The 21,017-nt window shown below is 60.6% G+C and overlaps 7 protein-coding genes across 7 annotated transcripts; 4 read left to right on the forward strand and 3 right to left on the reverse strand.

Moving 5' to 3' along the window:
• Positions 1-643: 643 nt before the first annotated feature.
• On the forward strand, positions 644-4,158 carry ACA1_067880 (GTPase activating protein; the record flags this gene model as incomplete). Its single annotated transcript, XM_004352680.1, has 7 exons — positions 644-722; positions 840-1,239; positions 1,343-2,306; positions 2,404-3,505; positions 3,582-3,649; positions 3,757-3,953; positions 4,035-4,158. The coding sequence occupies 7 exons, from the start codon at positions 644-646 to the stop codon at positions 4,156-4,158; spliced, it is 2,934 nt and encodes a 977-aa protein (XP_004352732.1).
• Positions 4,159-4,240: 82 nt separating this feature from the next.
• On the reverse strand, positions 4,241-7,147 carry ACA1_067890 (transporter, major facilitator subfamily protein; the record flags this gene model as incomplete). Its single annotated transcript, XM_004352681.1, has 12 exons — positions 4,241-4,607; positions 4,682-4,769; positions 4,879-4,971; positions 5,094-5,217; positions 5,324-5,401; positions 5,505-5,639; positions 5,714-5,802; positions 5,888-5,976; positions 6,145-6,268; positions 6,416-6,543; positions 6,679-6,787; positions 6,895-7,147. The coding sequence occupies 12 exons, from the start codon at positions 7,145-7,147 to the stop codon at positions 4,241-4,243; spliced, it is 1,677 nt and encodes a 558-aa protein (XP_004352733.1).
• A 610-nt stretch (positions 7,148-7,757) lies between these two features.
• ACA1_067900 (WD repeatcontaining protein) lies at positions 7,758-10,495 on the reverse strand (the record flags this gene model as incomplete). The annotated part of the gene is made up of 11 exons (XM_004352682.1): positions 7,758-7,849; positions 7,922-8,189; positions 8,268-8,445; positions 8,547-8,813; positions 8,882-9,006; positions 9,103-9,254; positions 9,348-9,431; positions 9,525-9,590; positions 9,689-9,839; positions 10,214-10,268; positions 10,347-10,495. 11 exons carry the CDS (start codon positions 10,493-10,495, stop codon positions 7,758-7,760), a joined length of 1,587 nt encoding a protein of 528 aa, XP_004352734.1.
• A 371-nt stretch (positions 10,496-10,866) lies between these two features.
• ACA1_067910 (ribosomal protein S19, putative) lies at positions 10,867-11,376 on the reverse strand (the record flags this gene model as incomplete). The annotated part of the gene is made up of 3 exons (XM_004352683.1): positions 10,867-11,115; positions 11,197-11,257; positions 11,348-11,376. Coding segments are annotated over 3 exons (339 nt in total), but the record flags the coding sequence as incomplete, so codon positions are not given.
• A 213-nt stretch (positions 11,377-11,589) lies between these two features.
• Positions 11,590-13,059, forward strand: ACA1_067920 (uncharacterized protein; the record flags this gene model as incomplete). The annotated part of the gene is made up of 4 exons (XM_004352684.1): positions 11,590-11,746; positions 11,821-12,350; positions 12,438-12,600; positions 12,701-13,059. The coding sequence occupies 4 exons, from the start codon at positions 11,590-11,592 to the stop codon at positions 13,057-13,059; spliced, it is 1,209 nt and encodes a 402-aa protein (XP_004352736.1).
• An 819-nt stretch (positions 13,060-13,878) lies between these two features.
• On the forward strand, positions 13,879-17,592 carry ACA1_067930 (uncharacterized protein; the record flags this gene model as incomplete). Its single annotated transcript, XM_004352685.1, is given in 13 exon segments — positions 13,879-14,258; positions 14,358-14,444; positions 14,536-15,089; positions 15,161-15,206; positions 15,353-15,924; positions 15,994-16,263; positions 16,279-16,348; positions 16,414-16,561; positions 16,686-16,696; positions 16,826-16,893; positions 16,991-17,083; positions 17,165-17,271; positions 17,389-17,592. The coding sequence occupies 13 exon segments, from the start codon at positions 13,879-13,881 to the stop codon at positions 17,590-17,592; spliced, it is 2,610 nt and encodes an 869-aa protein (XP_004352737.1).
• Positions 17,593-17,686: 94 nt separating this feature from the next.
• On the forward strand, positions 17,687-20,552 carry ACA1_067940 (Arf GTPase activating protein; the record flags this gene model as incomplete). The annotated part of the gene is made up of 6 exons (XM_004352686.1): positions 17,687-17,824; positions 17,902-17,998; positions 18,099-18,232; positions 18,376-18,585; positions 18,670-19,730; positions 19,961-20,552. 6 exons carry the CDS (start codon positions 17,687-17,689, stop codon positions 20,550-20,552), a joined length of 2,232 nt encoding a protein of 743 aa, XP_004352738.1.
• Between the last annotated feature and the right edge of the window lie 465 nt (positions 20,553-21,017).

Consider the following 21,017-nt stretch of genomic DNA (forward strand, 5'->3'; position numbering starts at 1 on the left):
TACAGTGCCGACGAAGATAGAAAATTGGAAAAACGCAAACCTGGTGTGTTTTAGTTGTGGTGGCGTTTGTCGAGCAGAACTAGGAGAAAGCAGGAGCACGAGCACTCCGACCAGAGCAGAGAGGGAAGAGGAGGCAGGCAGGAACGAGGAAGGAGGGCCGGAACCAGCCCGAAAAACCCCGTGCTCCCCTGGGTACGCAACCTACCTACCGCGATCGAGCACAGCGAAACCGCACCACAGCGAACTTGGCCCTCTTTTCGATTTTTTGAACTCAACAAAACGAAACAGATTCTGGTACTGTTGGCACCGCGTGAGACGAGCCCCGGAGGTCTCGAGATTTATTGCCCCCCGCACCTTCTTGCGCCTCATCCCCCGAGAGATTGGCATCTGCCCACTTTGCTGTACACATCGGTTTTTCCCTGCCCCAGCTCCGAAACCCATTGGTACCCCTCCTCCCCAAAGAACGAAAGCGACACGCAATTCTTTCTTTTTATTTATTTTTAAAATATGCAAACATCTCTTTTGTTCTATTATTCGTTTATTTTTGGTTGTGGTGCTCCGTCGAGCGAAATTGCTTTGGAGGGTTGCTGGGCTGGGGCAGCTGACCGGTGTCTCTACCCTCTTGTCTCCAGGGGGATGCGCCATGGAGGCCCTTCGTGCCGACGAAATAGTGGGTGCTCACGCCAAGCACCTTCACCTCAGGATGGAGCTCGGCGCTGCTGGTTCCTTCCCTTCTCCTCGCCTTGCATCGTTTTCTCTCTCTCTCTCTCTCCTCTCTTCGTTCTCTGGGCACTCACCACACACACCGCATGCGCTCTCTCCATCTATTGCCGATGCAGAGATGATGCTGGAGCAGGAGCTGGAGAAGATGACCACCGAAGAGCTCAAGCGCATCATCGAGGAAGGCGACCTGGAGTGGAACGAGGGCGTGTGTACGGATGAGGTGGACCACGAACACAACAACAACACCAACGGCGGCGGCGACCACGCTCTGCTTTCGTCGCATGCCGACGTCGAGATGAGGGGACAGACGAGCGGCGGCGCGTCATGGCCGGTGGTGGCGGGCGAAGAGAGCGAAGCCAAGTTGAAGCGAGAGACGGCGCGGGACATCGTGTATTTTGTGCAGACGCAGGGCTTCGAGGGCATCGCCGAGGAGGAGTGGGACAGCGACGAACTCGACGAGATCGAGGAGCTCAAGAAGGAGATCGACCGCATCCAAGAGGAACTTAAATTCCAGAGGTACCCCTCCCACACACCCGCGACTTGGACTGTGATCGTATGTGTGGTGTATGTGTGGTGTGTCTGTTGTGGTCGACGCTAAGCTCTGGGTTGTGTGGTGAAGGGAGTTGAAGGAGTTCGAGCGGAGGCTGTGCACGATGTCAAACTACGAGCTGAAGGTGCTGGTGAGTCGCATGGAGGAGAAGCAGATGGATCGATACCGCCGGCGCCGAGGCGGCGGCGGTGGCCACAGCACCCGGGAGCGCAGCTACACCGCCTCCAACGATGGGCAATACCCCGACACGTCGCACATAGCGGTTCCCCCGGGGCTCCTCGACGATGACCGCGAGGGCCGCTTCTTCGACGAGATGTGCGGCACGCTCAGGGCCATGCTCCACAAGGCCCTCGCCGATCGCGACGCTCAGAACGGCGACGATGGCGACGACGACGAAGTGGAGCACGAGCGGGAGGTCGACGATGACGACGATGACGATGAAAACGACAAAGACGGCAGCTCGGACGGCACGAAGCGGTCCAAGAAGGAGAGGCGAAAGAAGAAGAAGAAGAAGACAAAGAAGAAGATCGGGAGCCTGCTCAACATTCTTTCGTCGAAGGGCCGGCAAGACGGCAAGCGCAAGGCCAAGGAGGCCGGCGACGACGACGTGGCCGACGGCCCCAAGTCCGACGAGGTCAGCGACGCCGGCGAGCAGCAGGTCGCGACGAGCCGCGGCAGCCGGATCGCCGGGCTCGGCAAGAAGCAGAAGAAAGGCGGGAGCGTCAGCAAGCGGGAGAAGAAGGAGCGGAAGAAGGCCGCCAAGGGCAGCAAGCGGAAGCAGCGCAAGGAGGCCCGGGGCGAGTCGAGCGATGACGACGGCAGCGGCAGCGGCAGCGGCAGCGGAAGGAAGGGAAGCGCCAACAAGAAGATCGCGTCGATGCTGCCCTTCCCGCTGTCGCTCTCCCGGTCCAAGCTGCCGGCCGACCTCGACCAGGCGGGCATCATCGCCCGGCCCGCCATCTTCGACGACTCCCTCTTCGAGGGCTGGCTCTACCGCCGCAAGGAGAAGGGCATGCGCAAGACCTGGCAGAAGGTCCTCCCCCCACTTCTCTCTTTCGTTCTCCTTTTTCTTCTTCGTTCTCTTTCGCTCTTTTCCGGGCTGACCCTTGCGGTGATTGGTTGGTGAGCAGAGGTGGGGAGTGATCCTCCGGGGCCGATTCATGCTGTACGACGACAAGCAGAAGGAGAAGCTGGAGGAGTGGGACCTCATGTTCGTCAAGGCGCAGCCGGGCGTGGCCAAGATGAAGCGCAAGGACTCCCGGGCGAAGGAGGCGAGCCCGGGCGGCGACAACGCCACCGCCCCGGGGGGCCGCACCGCTAAGCGCCCGCGCTCGGCATCGCTCTCGTCATCGCTCTCCGCCTCGACGCCGTCCTCCGCCCACTCCTCGCCCTACCCGCCGCAGCGCCAGAACAGCATCGCCGGGCTCAGCGCCACCACGCCCTCGCCCCCGTCCTCCGGCCGCACCTCCCCGCGCGGCAACTCGCCCTACTCGTCATCGTCGTCGGTGGTGATGGGCACCACGTCGCCCTCGCCCGCAGCGCACCCGGCAACGTCGCCCGCGCGCACGCTGTCGGCCACGTCAGGCGGCTCATCGGGCTCGTTCCACTTCTTCGAGCTCATGACCCGCGAGGAGACCGTGCGGTTCCTGTCGCCGTCGGAGCGCGACAACGAGGAGTGGGTGGAGATCATCAACCGCGAGCGCGACACGCTGGTGACGTGCATGCTCCTGGCGGGCGACGACTCGGACTCGGCCGCCGCTAGCGGTGACAAGGCCGGGCACGGCGACGGGGCCGACACCACCACGGCCGATGCGGTCGACAAGGACGGCAAGCTGGGCATCACCGAGAGCCGCCGCCTGCTGCGCGAGATCATCGAGGCCGAGCTGCAGCTCCCGGAGGAGGGCGAGCAGGAGGAGGACTCCGAGAGCACCACCAGCGACGACACCGCAGCCAAGGAGGAGAGGCCGGCGGCCGGCGACGTCGAAGCCGAGGTCTCGGCCAAGGGCAAAGAGGCCGAGACGAGCGCTGGCCCTGTCGACAACAATGAGGACGAGGAGGGAGAGGGGCTCGAGTCCAAGGGAAGCACGAAAACGAAAAAGAAGGACAAGAAGAAGGGAAGCGAAGCGAAGCGGAAGAGCCGTAGCGCCAGCGACGCGAAGGACGAGAAGAAAGACCGAACCCTGCGGTGGTCGTCCAACCTCTACTGCGCCGACTGCGGCGAACCCCAACCCGGTACGGCCCTTTGCCCTCTTTCTCGCTTTTAGCTCCGATTTGCTTATACGCTGCTCTTCTGTGCTCCGCCCTGCAGAGTGGGCGTCGATCAACTACGGCATCTTCATCTGCCTGGCCTGCTCGGGCATCCACAGGAGCCTCGGCGTACACATCTCTCAGGTCTCTACCCACCCCCACCACCCCCATTTTTGCGTCGCGCTTCGAAGTGTCTCATGAACGCTGTGCGATCGATTTAAAACAAAACATTTTAGGTCCGATCGGTGGTGCTGGACCGATGGCGGCTGGAGGACGTGGAGCTCATCCGCTCGGTGGGCAACCGCAAGTTCAACCAGCAGTGGCAGCAGCGGGTGGAGCGAATCCTGGAGGGACCCTACGGCGAGGAGTTCCGGGCTCACTTTGCCTCGGCCGCCGAGCACCAATACTGCCACCTCGGACCCGATGCCTCTCCGTACGCCACCACCCCCCTCATTCGCTGTCGTTTCCTTGCGTGTCGTGTCGTCGTGTGGTGGCTGACGCCCGTAGCACACAGGGAACTGCGACGAAAGTACTTGCGGATCAAGTATGCGGGAGACCTGGCGTCCGTGTTGGGCGTGCCCAGACAGTGTACGATAATCATCGCCCCCCGAAAGGAGGACACCACCGACGTCGCGTGAACACGCAATGATCACGCACGACATACACCCACCGCAGAGAAAACAATATTTATAAATATACGATTTCCACACAACATCATCTTCATGTTCTGTCCACCTTCTCGTCCTCCTTGACGGTTTCGTTACGTCGCGCTTCGTTGTGGGTGTTGTTGCTTTGTGATGCTATTTTCTGGCCTATGAAGGCGCTGTCGTACTGGTCGTGTAGTTCGTCGTCGTCATCTTCGCCGATGACGAACATCTCCATCGACGCCGCGGCCTCGTCGTCCTCCTTAACCACCAGCACCTCGGCGGCCTTGTCCCCCACGCGATAACGCTCGAGCGGGCTCATGCGGACGAGGACGAGGAAGGAGCACAGGTAGAGGGCGGCCAGGATCCAGAAGCCGAAGAAGGGGAAGTCGAGCGCCACACCCACCGAGAACACGATCCCGATGATGAACGGACCCAGCGCCCTGTGCGCACCGAACAGCGCGCGCGTCAGAAAAAGACGCGTTGTTGCGTGGGGGGCTGGTGGTGATGCGCGCACCGGAAGAGCGAGGAGCTGCTCTGGTTGAGGCCCATGGTCAGGCCTTGCCGCGTGTCATCGCACGCGTTGCTGAGCATGGCGCCCAACGCTGGCCACACGCAACAGAGAAAGTCGGTCGTCAGTACTTTGCCCAACCTTTCGCGATAGAGAGGGGGGGGGGCAAGAGGACCGCCGCCGCGGCTGTGGGGAGGGGGTACTGGATAGGTAGCACATGAAGCCGGTGGCGATCACCACACACACGATGATGGTCAGCGCCACCCACACGATGATCGTCGCCGTCGTGTTGACCCCTACACAGCGAGTGAACACACGCACGCACACGCGCACACACAACATCAGCTTTTCCGTTAGCGCGCTGTTTAACAAACAAGAGCGGTAGACAACCGGTCGCAAAAGTGAGAGAGATGCGCACCCAGGATCCAGTAGATGAACGCGGTGCTGGGCAGCAGGACGGAGCCCAGACAGAGCAGCAGCGCGCTGACGGTGAACATCTTGACCACGCCCAGCCACGCCAGCACCCTCTTGAACGCGTACACCTGGACAGCATATGACGACGACGACGGTGAAGACGACACGTCGATACGTGAGTTAGGCGAGTCGTCTATGTCGATAGATGGCGTGCCTGCGAGTGCCACTCCGCACCTGAAATATGAATCCCGCGCCGGCGAACGCAGTGAAGGCGATGCCATTGCGCAGGGGGTCGAACCCCAGGCCGTGGTGCTATGTAATCAACACACACACCACACACACACACGCACACCACAACGTGAGGCGCGTGAGGCGAGAAGGGCGAGAGGGTGGGTGGGTGGGGAGAGGTACGTACCTCGATGGCGAGGGAGTAGAAGAGGACCATGGCCACGAGCAGGCCGCCATTGCAGAAGGACCCCAGGCACGACGCGAGGATGAGCTTCGACATGAGCCAGTCCTTGAGCACCACCTTCAGCCCCTCCCGGAGCGACTGCGCGCAGCCATTCAAAAAACACACATTTTAATAGAGCTGTGCTGTGGGGGGAGAGTGAGAGGCGGACGTACGCCCTTCTTTTTGTCTGCGGACTTGGCGCCCTTGTTGGTCTCGGGCAGGAAGAAGAGGACCGTGAGGAAGGAGACGAAGTTGAGCAGCCCTGGGCGTGGGTGGGGCGCACCATATATAAGGTGAGCCATGAGAAGACCAAACGCGCGAGCCAACGGGACGGTAGAGGCACGTACCGCCCACCAGGCACGGGAAGAGGAAGCGGTTGTCCTCGAACACCGGCACCCCCTCAAAATCGATGTTCGTGAACGCGCCTCCAATGCCACTGCGCACATGCGCGACACCACGACACGACACGACCAACGACACGACCAACGACACGACCAACGACACGACACGGCCGCCATCGTGAGCGAAAAGAATAACGGGAGAAGAGAGGTGATGGTGGTGATGGTGGTGATAAAAGAGAGGAGAGCGGATGGCAAAGGTTCACCTGGACACGCTGCGGGAGAGCGAGAAGCAGGCGGAGATGTAGGCAAAGGCCAGAATGCGCGCCTGGCCTTCGGTCACATCGGCGCACACCGCTCGCGTCACCGGTACATTGGCGTTGAAAAATCCTATCGCACGCACCGCACGCACCGCACACGCTTGTCAGCATTCACGTGCACACGCGTGTCCGAGATACGGACCCTACGAGCGAGCGTGCTATGGCACGGGGGGGTCGGGGTCCATGCGCATCGGGCGACTGGAGTGCGCGTACGAACCGGCGAATAGGCGTGAGACAAAGGCGAGGGCAAAGTTGGGGGAGAGGCCGAAGAGGAAAGTGCCCAGCGCGCCCGACATGAGACCCGATAGCACGATCAGCTTCCGCCCGTACTTGTCTGCGAGATGCCTGCGCGATGGTTGCACGATGGTCGCGTTGCATTGCACGTTTGTGGCGTGTACGCGCATGAGTGTCATGTGCGTGTGCGGCGATGCGTGTGCGGCGGTGCGTGTGCGTGTGGGCGTGTGGGCCGTGAATGTATACCCGAGATAGAAGGAAGAGGCAAACGAGGCCAAGCTGTACGCCCCGATGAGGGCTCCCGAGGCCATGCCCACCTGCTCCTCGGCGATACCAAACCGCGTTCGGCACATGTCTGCCAATACAACCAAAGAGGGTTAATAACATTTTATTTATTTATTTATTTATTCGACCAAATAAAAATAATATTGACACAAGGTGGCACCACTCGGTATTACGTACCTGGCACGAAGGGAGTGATGACGGTGGAGGCGATGGCGTCGCCCACCAGCACGCCGTAGACGATGACCAGGATCTTCCACGGGAGGGAGACTTGTGCCTTGCTGCTCTCTCCTCCGGCGGCCTTCAGCGGTTCATCTCCTTCGTCGGAAGGTGGATCAACAGTGATTTCGACGTCGGACGGGACCGACAGCTCTTCCTGCACCACCCTGACCTCTGGTCGCGGAAGGAGCAGTTCTTCGTCGTTCCGTTCCATCTCCTCATCTGCTTCAATCTCTCCTACTTCAAACGCATGAGATTTTTCGTTTCGATCCAATTGCTCACTGTACGAGCCTTCGTCTTCGTCTTCGCCCACCCTAAGTGGGGCATAGCCTGTGGCCGCCATCTTCAATTTGGCCAAATTGTGCGATTAGCAAAAGACGAGAGTTGCTGTTTCGCCGCGTTCTTCTGGGTGGCGGAGCTCCCAGTACCGCCCCCAATCGGAATTCTGTCAAACGACAGGTACGTGCTGCGCCGTCGGCCTGTACGTGCCACCGCACACACACCATCGTCGCGCGTGTCGTGTGCCGTGTGTCGTGCTGTCATGTGCCGTGGGCGTAGCATGCCACACGCGCCCAGCTGGCGGTGCACACGACGAGTGCTAGTGTGAGAACGTCTATGTTACAGCTGTGTCCAACGCGACAAAAATAACTGCGTGTGCGGCCGCTGGGCAGTCTGCCAGCGTGGTTCGTTGGGATGACTAGTCCTCGCTAACCACCCGCTCCAGCGTTCGCGAAGGCGATTGGGTGCTCTGTGGTAGAACCACCACCACAAGATCGGTGGGTACACTGACCACGAGAGAGAGAGAGATAAGACGGGGAAAGGGCTCATACGAGACCGCTGTGCGTCGAATACAGATCCCCTGTGCTCGAGCTCATCTCCGACTCATCGCTCGTGTACTCCACCGCCCCGAACTCTTCTACAGATGTGTTTCGAGAAAAATTAGGAATCAAAATGATGGGTGTAAGAGGCAAAAGGGGCCGGCGCGTACCACTCTTGTTGCTCTCCTGGCGGAGGTCGAAGGCGCCCGAGTCCTGGAGAGTGGCCCCGGCCTCCATTTCCAGGTCGAGCGTGGCCCGGTAGGTGAGGGTGATCCTCCGCTTCTGTTGGCTGCTGAACTGCACCTGGCTGTCGCTGACCGTCATTCGCTCGGGGCTCTCCGCATTCCCGTTCTGGCCTTCTGGCGAGTTGAGGCCCGAGGGCTTGCTGGGGGTTCCGTCTCGGCTGGCCTTCAATGGGCTCTTGTGCTTGGTCCTCGGCTGTCGTTGCAATGCGGGGCAAGGCCACGGTCAGTCAGAGGGAGACCCCGGGGCAAAGGGGGGGAATAGGGAAGAGACCGATGTCAGAGACGGTTTTCGGGGTCGTCGCGTGCTGTTGGCTCGGCTGCGCCGGCCCTGGGGCGTTTCGCTGGGAGCAATGGGAGCCGAGAGGTCGAGCGCCAACGTCTCTTCCGGCTCGTCCGTGGGCGGCTCGAGGAGCAGGTTCTGCATCAACGAAATCGCCGCCATCTGATTTCTGCGTGTAACACACGAGTGCAAAGTGCGGGGGGAGGGAGAGAGAGAGAGCATGAGGTCAACTGACACACACGCGTGTTGATGAAGAGAACGTCCTCGTACCTGATCTCGGTTTGCTCGCGTCCGTCCTTCCACAGGATGACGAGGCCATCGGCACCGCACGAGCAGAGGGCGCTGTCGGAGAGGGCGACCATGTCGTACACGGCATCGGAGTGGCCCCACATGTCCCCGAGGCACACGGGCTGCGTGGGCGCCGCACGCAGTCGCCCGAAAGCGTAGCGCGACGCGGGGGTCTTTTGCGACGTCCCGCCCAGCTGTGCGCCCCACAGCTTGATTGACGAGTCCGCCGAGCAGGAGACGATCCGAGTTCTGCACACAATTACAGACGCTCAGACTACATGCCCGACAACGCGTGTGTGAGAGGATGTGCGTCGCACCTATTGTACATGGAGAGGATTCGGGTGACGTTGGCGTCGTGTCCATCTTTACACTCTGCGACGCAGTCACCCGTGCTGATATCAAACACCTTGAACCCTCGACCGACAGCCGCGCCGATATACCGCTACGCCACGACGACAAGGGGAAGTGTAAGCGACGGATGGAGACAACGATAAGTCTCGGCACGACATGACACGACACGACACGGCGCGAGATGTACCTCGGTCAGGACGGTGATGTGGTTGATAGAGTTGGTGAAGATGTGGTTCTCGTAGTACTTCTCGGGGTAGTCGAGCACCTTGAGGGGCGCCAACGAATCCGCTTGCCACACCACGACCGATCCGTCCAGCGAACCGGAGGCGAACAGAGCGTCTGCACGCATTGGATACCACTTGATGAGGGGCCGACCAGTGACGCGCCGGCTTGCACCGATGGGAGCTTGGAGGGAGAGGGAAGAAGAGGTACCGTTCACGGTGACGAGACATCGCACTGACTCGCGGTGGTAGGCCAGCAGCTTGTCAAACTGGAAAGTCCTTCGATTGTACACAACTGCATGCCATACGAATATCTTGCTATTTAGCTTTGCCCTGAGGCAGCATAAAGGTCGCATATATGGCAAGCATCGCAGCGGCGGCGACGTACATAGAAATGAGGAGTTGGAGCCCGTCACGACTCGGTCTTCGCTGATGGGAAGAAGGCAGTGCAGGTCTGCGCGAAGAAGAGGAGAAGGCACGACACGGAAAGGAGTGATGACCGGAGTAAGAAGACTAGTCGAAGGCCATAAGAAGGCGGGCGAGTGAGCGTACTTTCTTCCTCTTGTCGCTCCATGGAGCCGAGGAGCACGGGAGGAGTTTGAGCGCTCGAGGAGAATTCCCACACCTTGAGGTGCAGGTCGTTGCCGCCGGAGCAGAAAAGCGAAGCCTTTGTCTCGCTGCCGCTCTCCAGCTTGGTCAGGCACTGCACACGACGAGGGGAGGAGGTCAGCTGGAAGTGGGGTGCCCGGAGGCCGGAGGGAAGGGTGCGGAAAGTAAAGTTGAGTACCTGCACGCTGCCATCGTGAGCATTCTCGATGGTGTGCTCGCACGAGCCCGTGTCGATGTTCCACACGTGGACCAGGTTAAGGAGAACACGACAGAGGGGGGGCAATAAATAGAACACACACAAATAAAACGAATATTATGATAACGTGACATAAAAATAAATAAAAAGAAGGTGGTAAAAAAAGATATCCGTATGGTCCTGTCGGAAGATCCCGAGATGAGGGTGTGCAGATCGAGCAGAAGCAGGCAGGTGATGGGCCTCGTGTGGCCCGAGAGAGCAAAAATCTGCACGCCTGTCTGGTAGTTCCAAATCATTATCGTGCCATCGTCAGAAGCCGACGCGATTCTGTCCACAACGTGGAAGAGGAGGTCAGCACTCAACGCAAGAAGAAGGAAAAGGCGATGGGCCGAGCAGGCGGGGCACCTGGCCTGGTCGAGCACAACGAGCAGCCTCACGATGTCCTTGTGCCCCTCCAAAATTTGAAGTTCATTCAACGAGTTGGAGAGAAATTCGCTGGGTAGGGTATCGTCGTTGTTGGAGTTGCGCCTCTCCTTCGTGTTCACCACACCCATGACAATAAATAGTGGTCGATCGCTGGCGATGAACGCTTAGACGGACAGTAAATAAACAGAAAAATGTCTTTCATTGTGCAAAACCATTTTTATCGTATTTTTTTTTGCTGCATTAGCGTTGCAATGCAGCAAAAGGTGGGGCTCAGTCTCGGTGGTGTGGGTGCGCTGGTGAGGCAGTCCGGCCCCCGTGCACCGAGCCGCGAACTCACGCCTGGGCGGCAAAGCTTTTGATGGCCCAACGTGGGTTTGTTCGCAAAGCGCGTGCAAGACAAAAGAAAGATGATGGAATGCTCGTTTGTCTGATTTTTGTTTGATTTTTTACTTATCCCACCACACTGCACAGATCCGTAGTAGCATAAATAGGAAGGGATTTACTTCAGAGGGATGAAGCGCGAAGAGTGGGTAGCACCAATACCGGGCTTACCGTGCTTCACGGGCTTGTAGGTGATGGAGAACTCGCCCAGGTAGTGGCCGATCATCTCAGGCTTGATCTCCACAGCGTTGAAGACCTTGCCGTTGTAAACACCGACGATGCTGCCGATCATCTCGGGGACGATGATCATGTTGCGGAGGTGGGTCTTGACGACGGCGGGCTTCTCGTTGGGGAGGCACTCCTTCTTCTGCAGGATCGAAATTGAACGTACAAGCGTTAACAAAATGCGTCCCTAACAATTGATGAGCGCAATTGGATGGGAACGTACGGCCTTGCGGAGCTTCTTGAGGAGGGCCACAGGCTTCCTCTTAAGACCACGGTTGGAGAACCTGCGGCGGGCGCGGGCGTGAACGAGGTCCATCAGCTGCTCATTGCTGAGGTCGAGGAGGTTCTCGAGGTCGATGCCCCTGAAGGAGAACTTCTTGAAGGTGCGTTTCCTGGCGGCGGCCTGTCGGTACCACACGAAGACCACAGGATCAGTCTCCCATCTCCAATCCAGCAGGTTGAATCTCGCCCCCCCAAAGCAGATCAACTCATGAAGACAACGTACCGCAGCGGACATGGCGGATGTGGATGGGAGAGAAGGAAGAGGGAAGAAAGAACCGAAATCGCCCACTTTGCCCTTTCTTTTTTTCGTGGACCCTTATTGCCCGGTTTTGAAATGGAAATTATTTTTTTCTGGCGCCTTTTCCTCTCCCAAACAAGTCCTTCGGCTGCATCTCTAGCTTCAGCAAAGAGCACAATGGACTTCGAAGAAGCGCCGGAAGAGCTGCCAAACAACCCTGGCGACTACGAGGGAGTTGATGGACGCTCAACAGGTTTGGAGTTATGACGAACTACTCAATCTCTGCTGCATCTAAGATTAAATTCCGCCGCTACATTTTTGTTCCAGGAATTATTGACTTCGACGCGATGCCGGGCTTTGGGTTCCGATGGGGCAGCCAGATTTCGTCGCGGTTCGAGCGATCAATTCGCCTCATGATCTTGCCCCCCTTCCCCACCATCGGGTTTTCGTACTCGTCTCGGCCAATGCCCTCCATGCACCAAGCGATGGAAGAGGCCATGGCCCGGGAGATGGAAGCGCTGCACGACGAAGAGGACGCCGGGGAGGGCCAAGCAGAGGGTGAAGCGGAGAGCGCAGCGGAAGCAAAGCCGCTGCTGCGACCTCTCGACGTTGCAGTCCTGAGCAAGGCCGGAGCCGAAGTGACGGAGCGCCCCGACAACGACGACAACACAACATCGAGCGAAGACGAAGAGGAGGAGGAGGAGGAGGCGGAACAGAAGGAAAGCGGTGGCCACTTCATGCTGTCGGCCGAGGCCACCTTCGACGGCATGGTGCAGGGAATGTACATGCAGCGCTTCAACAAGAACTGGAGCACACGACACATGATCCTCACGTCCATGGAGCCCGGGCGATCGATGGTATACTTCCTCCTCCTGCGCGAGTGCTGGTTCACGTCTTCGTTGTGAAGCCTGTATACGTGCTGATCGCGGTTCGCTTCGCGACAGTTGATGTCGTCGCTCTCGTACAGCGGAGGAAGCTTCACCTCCAAATTGAGTTGGAGCTCGGAGCGGGACCGCGCGTGCTTCAGCCACATGCAAGCCATCACACAGCGACTCTCCGTCGGTGGAGAGGTGGGATACGCCATGAAGGACAAGCAGCCCGTGGGCTGTACGTATCGCCATCGCGCTGTGCCCATTCCTTCGCCGATCACTGCAGGTACCAAGGCTGCAGCCTGGCTCACGCGCCCTCTTCTCTCCGCAACGCGCAGGGTCGGTGGGAGGCCGCTATGTCATTCGGAAGGAGGAAGGCGGTAAGTTTGCCGCTACGCACATCACGGCCACATACAACCACCTCGGGCGCGTGAAGACCACCTATACCCTGCCCTTCTCCGAGACCGTCTTCGCCTCGGCCCGCTACACGGTGAACGCCTTCAGCTTCAAGTCCAACATGGCCGTGGGCGTCGAGTCGTGGCCCTCGGCCACGATGCCGCTCATGACCAAGGCCAAGTGGGACACCGACAAGGGCTTCGGCGTCAGCCTGGGCGCTCACCTCGGTCTGGCGGCCCTCATGTTCAGCGCCTCCTACGGCAAAGACGGCCCGATGGTGGGCCTGCACTTCGAGCTCTAGGCCAGCGCACAACTTTCGTCATCGATCGGCCAAGCGCGGCGTGTGCTGATGATGCAGAGCCTCCCCCGGGGCCGAGGCACCACCCGGCACCCGCACCTCTCCCGTGTGTGTGTCGTGCGTGTGCTCGCGTGTGCGGCGGCTGCGTGTTGCATTCTTATCATTCTTATGTACACCCGTCTTGCCTTTTACGGATCGCGCCACGTCTCGCTTGCTTGATAAGGATGCGCGTCGTCGCAATTAGGTAAGTGTCTGTCGCGATGTCTGCTTCTCGCAGCGTGGTGACGGCTTCTACGCACGTGCTTTCCCTGGCCGGTACGCGTTTGCGCCTTTTTCTTCACCGTTGACGTTGAACCCCGTTGCCGTTGTTGATGCCCTGTGTCCCCTCCACCCACTGCAACACAGAGAAGTGCTCGTTGTGTGGTAGAGAGAGAAAGAAGGAAAGGGAGAGGAGAGAGAGAATTTGACGACGAAAAGGGGCATAGAGCCTCGATGCGGCTGGCCTAGAGAGAGTAGAGACCCAGGCCAAACGTAGCGAGAGAGATTCACGTCCAACTAGCCCCTACGCACGGACTCAGTTGACGGCTCATCTCACATCTTCGCATCTTCATGGAAGAGACACCTACACCTTCCCAGCCACCACTCGAAAACCCCCCTTCATGGCCAGAACTTATCAACTTCTGGAAGACGCAAGACATCACTCCCCGAGAGCGAACCTTGAGCAGCAGCAACAGCCCCCCTTTCCTCACCATCAGCCGGAGAAGCAGCTCCGCCGCCCAACTGCCGCCGCTGAGCCCCTACCACCCCATCCTGGGGACCTCGATGAACGCCTCGCCGTCGCCTCGCGCCTACGACCCCTCCATCTTCGCGCCACCCAATCCTGCCCCGACCACTTCAACCCCTCCTTCTCCCACCCTACATCGGCCCCTGGGCTCCTCCTCGCCTCGCCCCGCCCAGCTCGAGCAAGCGGCTCACGCAGATATGCGGGGCGGCGAGGTGCTGGCCAGCGGCAACAGCAATGGAGGGAGCGCACCACTCCTCCCGGCCACGAGCGCCGTTGGCGAGGTGGTCGTCTCCGACCAGCCTGACGCGGACCCAGAGCAGCCGACCGTCGCGAGGAGGAAGCAGTCGCTACGCACTCTGAGCTTCGAAGAGGTCCTCAAGGCACGTCAGCTGGTGCGCACCGGCTCCGAGATCCTCAGGTAACGCGTCTTCTGCATTCCCCCTCGCTGCGTGCTCTTGCATGGACTGACCCGACCGACCGTCTGGACCCCTTGGTCGCTCGCGTTGGCCGCGAGAAGGCGCGACTCGTCGCTGGAGGAGCTGCTGGAGCGGTCTTACCAGAGCAGCTTTCACCCGGCCGTGCAGCGCGAGGACTCGCTCGAAAGGTACGGGCCTGCCATTGCCATCCACTTCCATCTCCAATTGCGGCCACTCTGACCATCTCGAGCTTCGCTCCGCTACAACACACACACACAGTGAGTTGAAACAACTCATGGAGGCCAACTTCCTGCAAGACGTTGTCAAGAAGCCGATGCCGCCATCGCCAATGCCGCCATCGCTGATGCCACCATCGCCGATGTCACCATCGAGCAAGCCGCTGCTGACGACGACGCCGGTCAAGAAGTCCAAGAAGAAGGACCGGTCGAGCAAGAAGAAGCGGAGCGGCCCCGAGGTTATCGAGGTGAACGGCCACCTCTACAACGCCACCGATGTGGACCTGTGGTCCGAGGCCGATTCGCTCGAGGGCACGGACGCGCGCGGGTACTTTGAGCGGAAGGCGCAGGCCAAGAAGGAGCGGGAGGCGGCCAAGGCGCGGCGCAATATGTCCGACGAGAGCAAGAAGAAGGAGAAGGAGGAGAAGAAGCGGGAGCGACGCGGGCGGAGCAGAAGCGGCGGCAAGACGGGCGAGGCTGTACAGGAGGAGGCAGGCGGGGAGGTGGGCATCACGGCGGACGCCGACAAGCCGGGCCGTATCGCGTCCATCCGGCGGCTCAAGCTCTTCAACCTGCGGGGCAACAGCAGCGTCGATGGTACATTACTTCCAGCCGTACGGTGACGATTGTTATTAATAGACCCTAACCTGACGGCGTGTGTCTCACAGTTTTCATCGAACGATTCAGTGGCAGTCCAATTCGAGGCACCAAAAAGTACACAACATACACACCACGCATGCACGCGCACACGCATGCACGCGCACACGCATGCACGCGCACACGCTGCCCACGCACGCGAGCGCGCACACAAGCACCACAGCTCTACGAGTGAAGCGCGCTAAGTGTGTGGCGCATGGCAGGGTGAATCCGCCCGCCTCTCCGAATGGGAGTTCGCCGATGGAGTCGCCCCACACGCCGGTCATGGGACGCTCCATGGACGGAGACTCGGACATCGAGGACGCCGGCCCGCTCACCCTCTCCGCCATCTCCTCCCGCATCCCGTCGTCCGCCTTGGTGTCGCCCGTCACCTCTAACGGCTCTGTCCCGGTCGGCGCCGACCCGCCCAGCTCCACCCACCACCAGCAACAGCAGCAGCGGGATCCCAACCCACTGGCGCTCTCCGCTCCGCACTCGTCGCCAGCGCCCTCGCCGAAGAGGCGTGCGGGCAGCCTTCGGGACCGACACCGGCGCGAGATCAAGGACAAGTCGCGCGCGAAGAACAAGGACGACGAGTCGTTCGCGGCCGATGCGGCCGGCCTCCCGCTCAAGCGCGCTAAGTCGGCGCGCCAGTCATCGAAGGCGGCCGTGTCGAAGGAGTCGCCCGGCGGCGGCGGTCCGGCGATCAAGGTCAAGCGGCTGGAGAAGTCGGCATCGCTCTCCGTGGCCGTCGTACCAGACGGCAGCAGTCGGCAGGCGAGACGAAGCAGCGCAGGTGCGGCCCTTCTCTGTCTTTCCTGGTCTAGAGAGCTGGTGTCAGCGGCTAACGACCATGTCCGCACAGGTCGGCGAGCTCGCGAGGCGATGGCCACGGTTGCCAGTAATAATGCCAACAACAACGGCAGCAGCACGGCAACCACCGCTACGGCCGCGATCAACGGGGAGGCCAATAGCCAGCTGCCGGGCCATCACCACAGCAGCCATCATAGCAGATCCTCCACCAGTCCCGCGAGACGATCACACCGCACCTCGCCCGCCCGCGCCTCTAGCAGTAGTAACCACAACAATAACAGCCACCACACTGAGGCCAGCGCAGCCCCGAAGGCCGCTGCTGGTGCGGCGGTCGCAGGTTCTTCCCCGATAACCCATCAGCCCGCCAGCCTCCGGCCTTCCTCCGTTCCGCGATCCTCTGCTGTTCCGTACGCGCCTCTGCCCCCATTTAGTCATGATCGCAGTGCTCACGTATGTTCTATGTGGTGCCTAGATGGGCGCAAGGGTCGGTGACAGCGTCGTCTCCTGCGCCGAGGAACGGCTTTCTCAAGGGATCCAAGCCACAGGTCTACACACAGCCGCAGGCACCACCCGCAACGCCCGAATCGACCCCGACGCACTCGCTCTCAAAATTCCTTAGCGTACCCGTCGGTCAGTCCACCTTTCTCACTCCTCTCTTTGCGCGGTTGTTTCACCTCCCCTCGGGGAACCATGGTCTCACCACCATCACCTCTCTTTCGCTTTTCCAGTCACCGGGGAGCGCAGGCCCGAATACAGTACGCCCCGATCGGCCCCTCGACACATCGTGTGTGCTGCGATCAGGGGTCTCACCACGATTCTGCTCTTCTCTCTCTCTCTGTGTGTGTGACTTCACTCTACCCAGCAGGCGACGCTTCCCTGTACAGCAGACTCTCATTAGAGCCCCTGCCGCCCGGCCGGAGGAAGTCTCTTCCCCAAGCCACCCCTCGCTCTGGTAACCACCCACTCCTCCTTCTCCTGAATTCACATCTCTCTCTCCTTGTTGACGCCTCACCTTGTGCGCCTTTTGGCGGCGCTGAACGTGTGTGCAGCATCGACCGAAAACGAACTGGACGAGCCGGTGCCCGACGCGCTGATCGACTCCAGCCCCAGTCCCTCGCCTCGCCTTGTCACTCCCTCCAACTGTACGCTACTCCTCGGCCGACTCTTCCCCTTTATGGCGCCTAATTGGCTCACAATCTCTCTCCGGTTGGCTCGGGATGCAGCTCCCCTGAACTTGAGCGGGTCCAGGTGGTTCATGCGAAGGAACACGGACCCCTCACCTCCTCTGCCCCATATCCGCCTCTCGGCTCCCTATTTCGAACTCTCTCGCGTACGCCATCCCATCATGTGCGGTGGTGCGTGTGCGTGTGCGTGTGCGTGTGCGTGTGCGTGTGCGTGTGCGTGTGCGTGTGGTTCGAGTCTGAGTGTGTTGTGTGTGGTTTTGCAGGTGAGCCTCGGCCTGTCGTCCGTCAACACGGTGATGGAAGGCTACCTGCTGAAGCGCAACAACCGCGGCCGGTGGAAGCGGAGGTGGATGGTCCTCAACAACACCCACTTCTACGGGTTCAACAGCCTACAGGACCCGTTCTGTTCGCTGTCCATCGACCTCATGTTTTCCTCCATCAGGCCCCTCAACATGGCCAGCAGGTGACCACCGACCCCCAACCTCGCACCCCCATCAGCGGCAGCGAATCTTTGGTGGCTCACTGGACGGTGGTGCCAGGCACGGCTTTGAGTTGATCACAATGGACAAGAACTACGCGTTCGACGCGTTCACGCGGGAGGCGCTCGAGGCCTGGACCATCGCCATCCAGCGGGTGTGCGCCGTGCTGCTCAAGGCCAACATCGCCAAGAACGGCGTCGTTACCGACACCAGCGAATCCGTACGGACCTACTCTGCAGTACACCAACTGTACAGTCGTAGCCACGTCATCGCTCACCAGTGGAGTTAACAAAACAGGACGGCTCGTGGTCGGACTCGAAGTCGTGCCGCATGGCCTTGCTCAAGATACGCAAGGAGGAATGCAACGCGGTGTGCGCGGACTGTAATGCCCATGGTATGACCTGCGAGCAGCTCCGCACTCATTCCCCTAGGCCTGTGATTGGCGAAGGGGAGGAGGAGGTGACTGGCCTTGGCTCACAATTGTGTGCGCGCAGACCCGGACTGGGTGCTGATGGAGCTCGGGGCGTTCATCTGCATCGAATGCGCTGCGGTGCATCGGCGCATGGGATCCACCATATCCCAGGTGCGATCCATCCAGCTCGACGCCTGGGGAGCGCAGCAGGTCGAGGTATGAGAAGCCCCCCTCTCATCCTTCTCGCATACAAATCGCCGCACGCGCCATCGCACACACCACCGCACACGCACGCGCGCGTGCACAAGTCGCCCCGCAGAGAGTTGATAGTCGATGCTGGGTGCATGTGTCTGTCGCAGTTTTTGAAGCAGAACGGGAACCGCAAGGTGAACCTGTGGTGGGAGGGGCGGCAGATGGCGGGCGTCAAGAAGCCCGCCCCGCCCATGATCACCGAGGGCGAGCGGGAGAAGTACATTCGGCTCAAGTACGAGAAGAAGTTCTTCACCGCCGACTGCCGCATGCTCACCGTCGACGAGGCCCTCGAGGCCACCGATGACTCAGAGAAGGCCGTACGTGTACTCGCCTCGCCACCTTATTTACTTGTTTTCTTGTTTTCTTACCGCCCACTCACTCACGCGGGCGCACACGGGCAGGCGCGGATGCGGGAGATGAAGAGTATGATCCTGACGCTGGTGCGGGAGGACGAGGAGTTTCGCAACGAGCTCCGGTTGCTGCTGCTGCCGCCATCGCCGCCGCTGCCGCCAGTTGCGGCAATGGCAGCAGGCGGGCAGCTGCCGGTGGAGGGCGGCGGGCTCGCGGTGATATCGGAGGCCGGGGTCGTGTGCCTGACGAGGGAGAAGCGGAGCAACGACCTGTACCCACCACCTTCGTCGCCACCCTCGCCCTCATCATCATCATCATCATCGTCAGTCGTCGCGAAAGCGGAGGCGCAGCAGCAACAGCAGCGCGAGGAGCCGGCCACGGTGCCGTCGCCATCGCCGGTGGTGCGCATAGAGGCAGAGGCGGGGGCGGAGGCGGAGGCGCCGGCGGTGGCGCAGGCGGAGACAGAGGGCGCGCAACCGCGATCGCGATCGCCGAAGACGGACGACGAAGGAGCGACCAGCACCAGCAGGAAGAAGAAGAAGGCGACCACCACGAAGCGGCGGAACAGCAAGAAGGAAAAGGACCCGGAGAAGGAGAGAGAAGAGGAAAAGAAGGAGCGGGAGAAGGAGAAGGAACGAAAACGGGAGAAGGAAAGGGAAAAGGAGAAGGAGAAGGAAAAGGAGCGGGAGCGAGAGAAGGAGCGGGAGAAGGAGAGAGAAGAGGAAAAGAAGAAAAAGAAAAAGAAGAAGACGAAGAGGAAGGAGAAGGAGAAGGCGGAGAGGGAGGAGGGAGGCAAAAAGGCGGCGGCGCGAAAGACCTCCGCAGGGGCGAAGGAGCTTCCGCAGGCGGAGCCCAAGAGCGAGAGATCCGGCCAAGCGGCGGAGGTGGCAGCTGCAGCCAAGGAGTCGGAGGTGGAGAGGGACGGCGACGACGGCGATGATGACCACTACGCGAGCGATGATGGCCATCACGTGAGCGACGAAGACGACGACGGAGCGCACACTCCGCCGGAGCTGTCTGAACGTAGCAAGTACGGTCGGCTGGAGGAGCAGGTGAGCTACACCAGCGTCATCGAGGAGCACTACCGCATGCCCACCATGCCACTCGCCAGGTACACCTCTCGCCCAGCGCCACCGCCAGTGGTGGTGTGTGGGTTTTGCGGGCTGATCTCACCGGTTGCCAATAATGTTTTGTCGATCGGCCTCCAGCCGGCCCGCAGCAGTTCCGGTCTCATCCGTCATGGCCGCGATCCATTCACCCAAGCTCTCCGGCCTGTACGTGACACCGCACACACCGCACACACCGCATCGACTTACGGGTGCTGCGTTTGTTGGGAACCAGGTTTGAGGCGGAGAATCGGTCGCTGTCGGCGAGGCGAGGACTGGCCCTGCAGCAGGGCCTGCCGCCGCCGCCCGCCAAGATCGAAGCCGAGGACGAGCGCGAGGCGCTGCGGAGCCAGCGCAAGCCCAGCGAGGACACGCTCGGGCGCAAGAGCGGAGCCCGCATGCTCACCGCCCGCAACTACGGCACCGTCTCTAGTCCCTCCTCCTCCTCCGCGGCGGCCAGCGCCAGCGCCAAGGACCCGCGCTGGAGCGCCTCCAGCACCTCCCTCACCTCGACCGCCACTCACCAGCCGCCCACCGCCGACTCGCCCGCACCGGCGGCTGAGTCGTCATCATCACCATCTTCTTCTTCATCTTCATCATCAACGGCGGGGAGGAAGAACAAACTGCGGAAGAGTTTCGGCGGCGGGAGCAGGGGGTCGTCGACGCCGCTCAAGGACCCGCACGGCGCGAGCGGCAACGGGGCGGCCGCGTCGTCGCCAGCTACCGACACCGGCCTTGTACAGAAGATGAGCAAGAGGATGACCGGCATGCTCTCCAGCCCGCGACGACGCCGCAGCGCACGCCCCGACACCCCCTCAAACGAGTGAGCGAAATTGTTTATGTTGACCCTCCCCCCAACCGGCTCTCGACATGTACATAGCCCAGCCATCATCACCATCACCATCACAAGACCCACGCCAAACCTTTCTCTCACCCCGGAGATCGCGAGCTGGTCGAGCTCAGCTTCTGTTCGTTCTGCAAGACCCACCGACATCGAAAGACAGCTCGTGTCGTGCGACCGCACACGAACACGACCGTCATTGGGGGCGATCGTTTGGAGGGGTTGGGGTTGGTGAGTGAGCTCTCCCACGTGCTGTAGCATGCTTGGTTGGCGGCTGCAACTCCGTGCTCAAGGAATGGGCTGGAGCTCGCCTTGAGACCCACGTTCCGGTGCGGCCAGGAGCGAAGAAGAAGAAGAGGAAGAAGGCGAGGCACAAGGAGTTGACTTGTACTACTTCGCAGGTGGTGCCCCCCTGTGGTTGCCCCCTTTTCTCCCTCTTGTGCTCCACCGT

Source organism: Acanthamoeba castellanii, assembly GCF_000313135.1.
Source record: "Acanthamoeba castellanii str. Neff unplaced genomic scaffold scf7180000084603, whole genome shotgun sequence".
Taxonomy (NCBI): domain Eukaryota; phylum Discosea; order Longamoebia; family Acanthamoebidae; genus Acanthamoeba; species Acanthamoeba castellanii.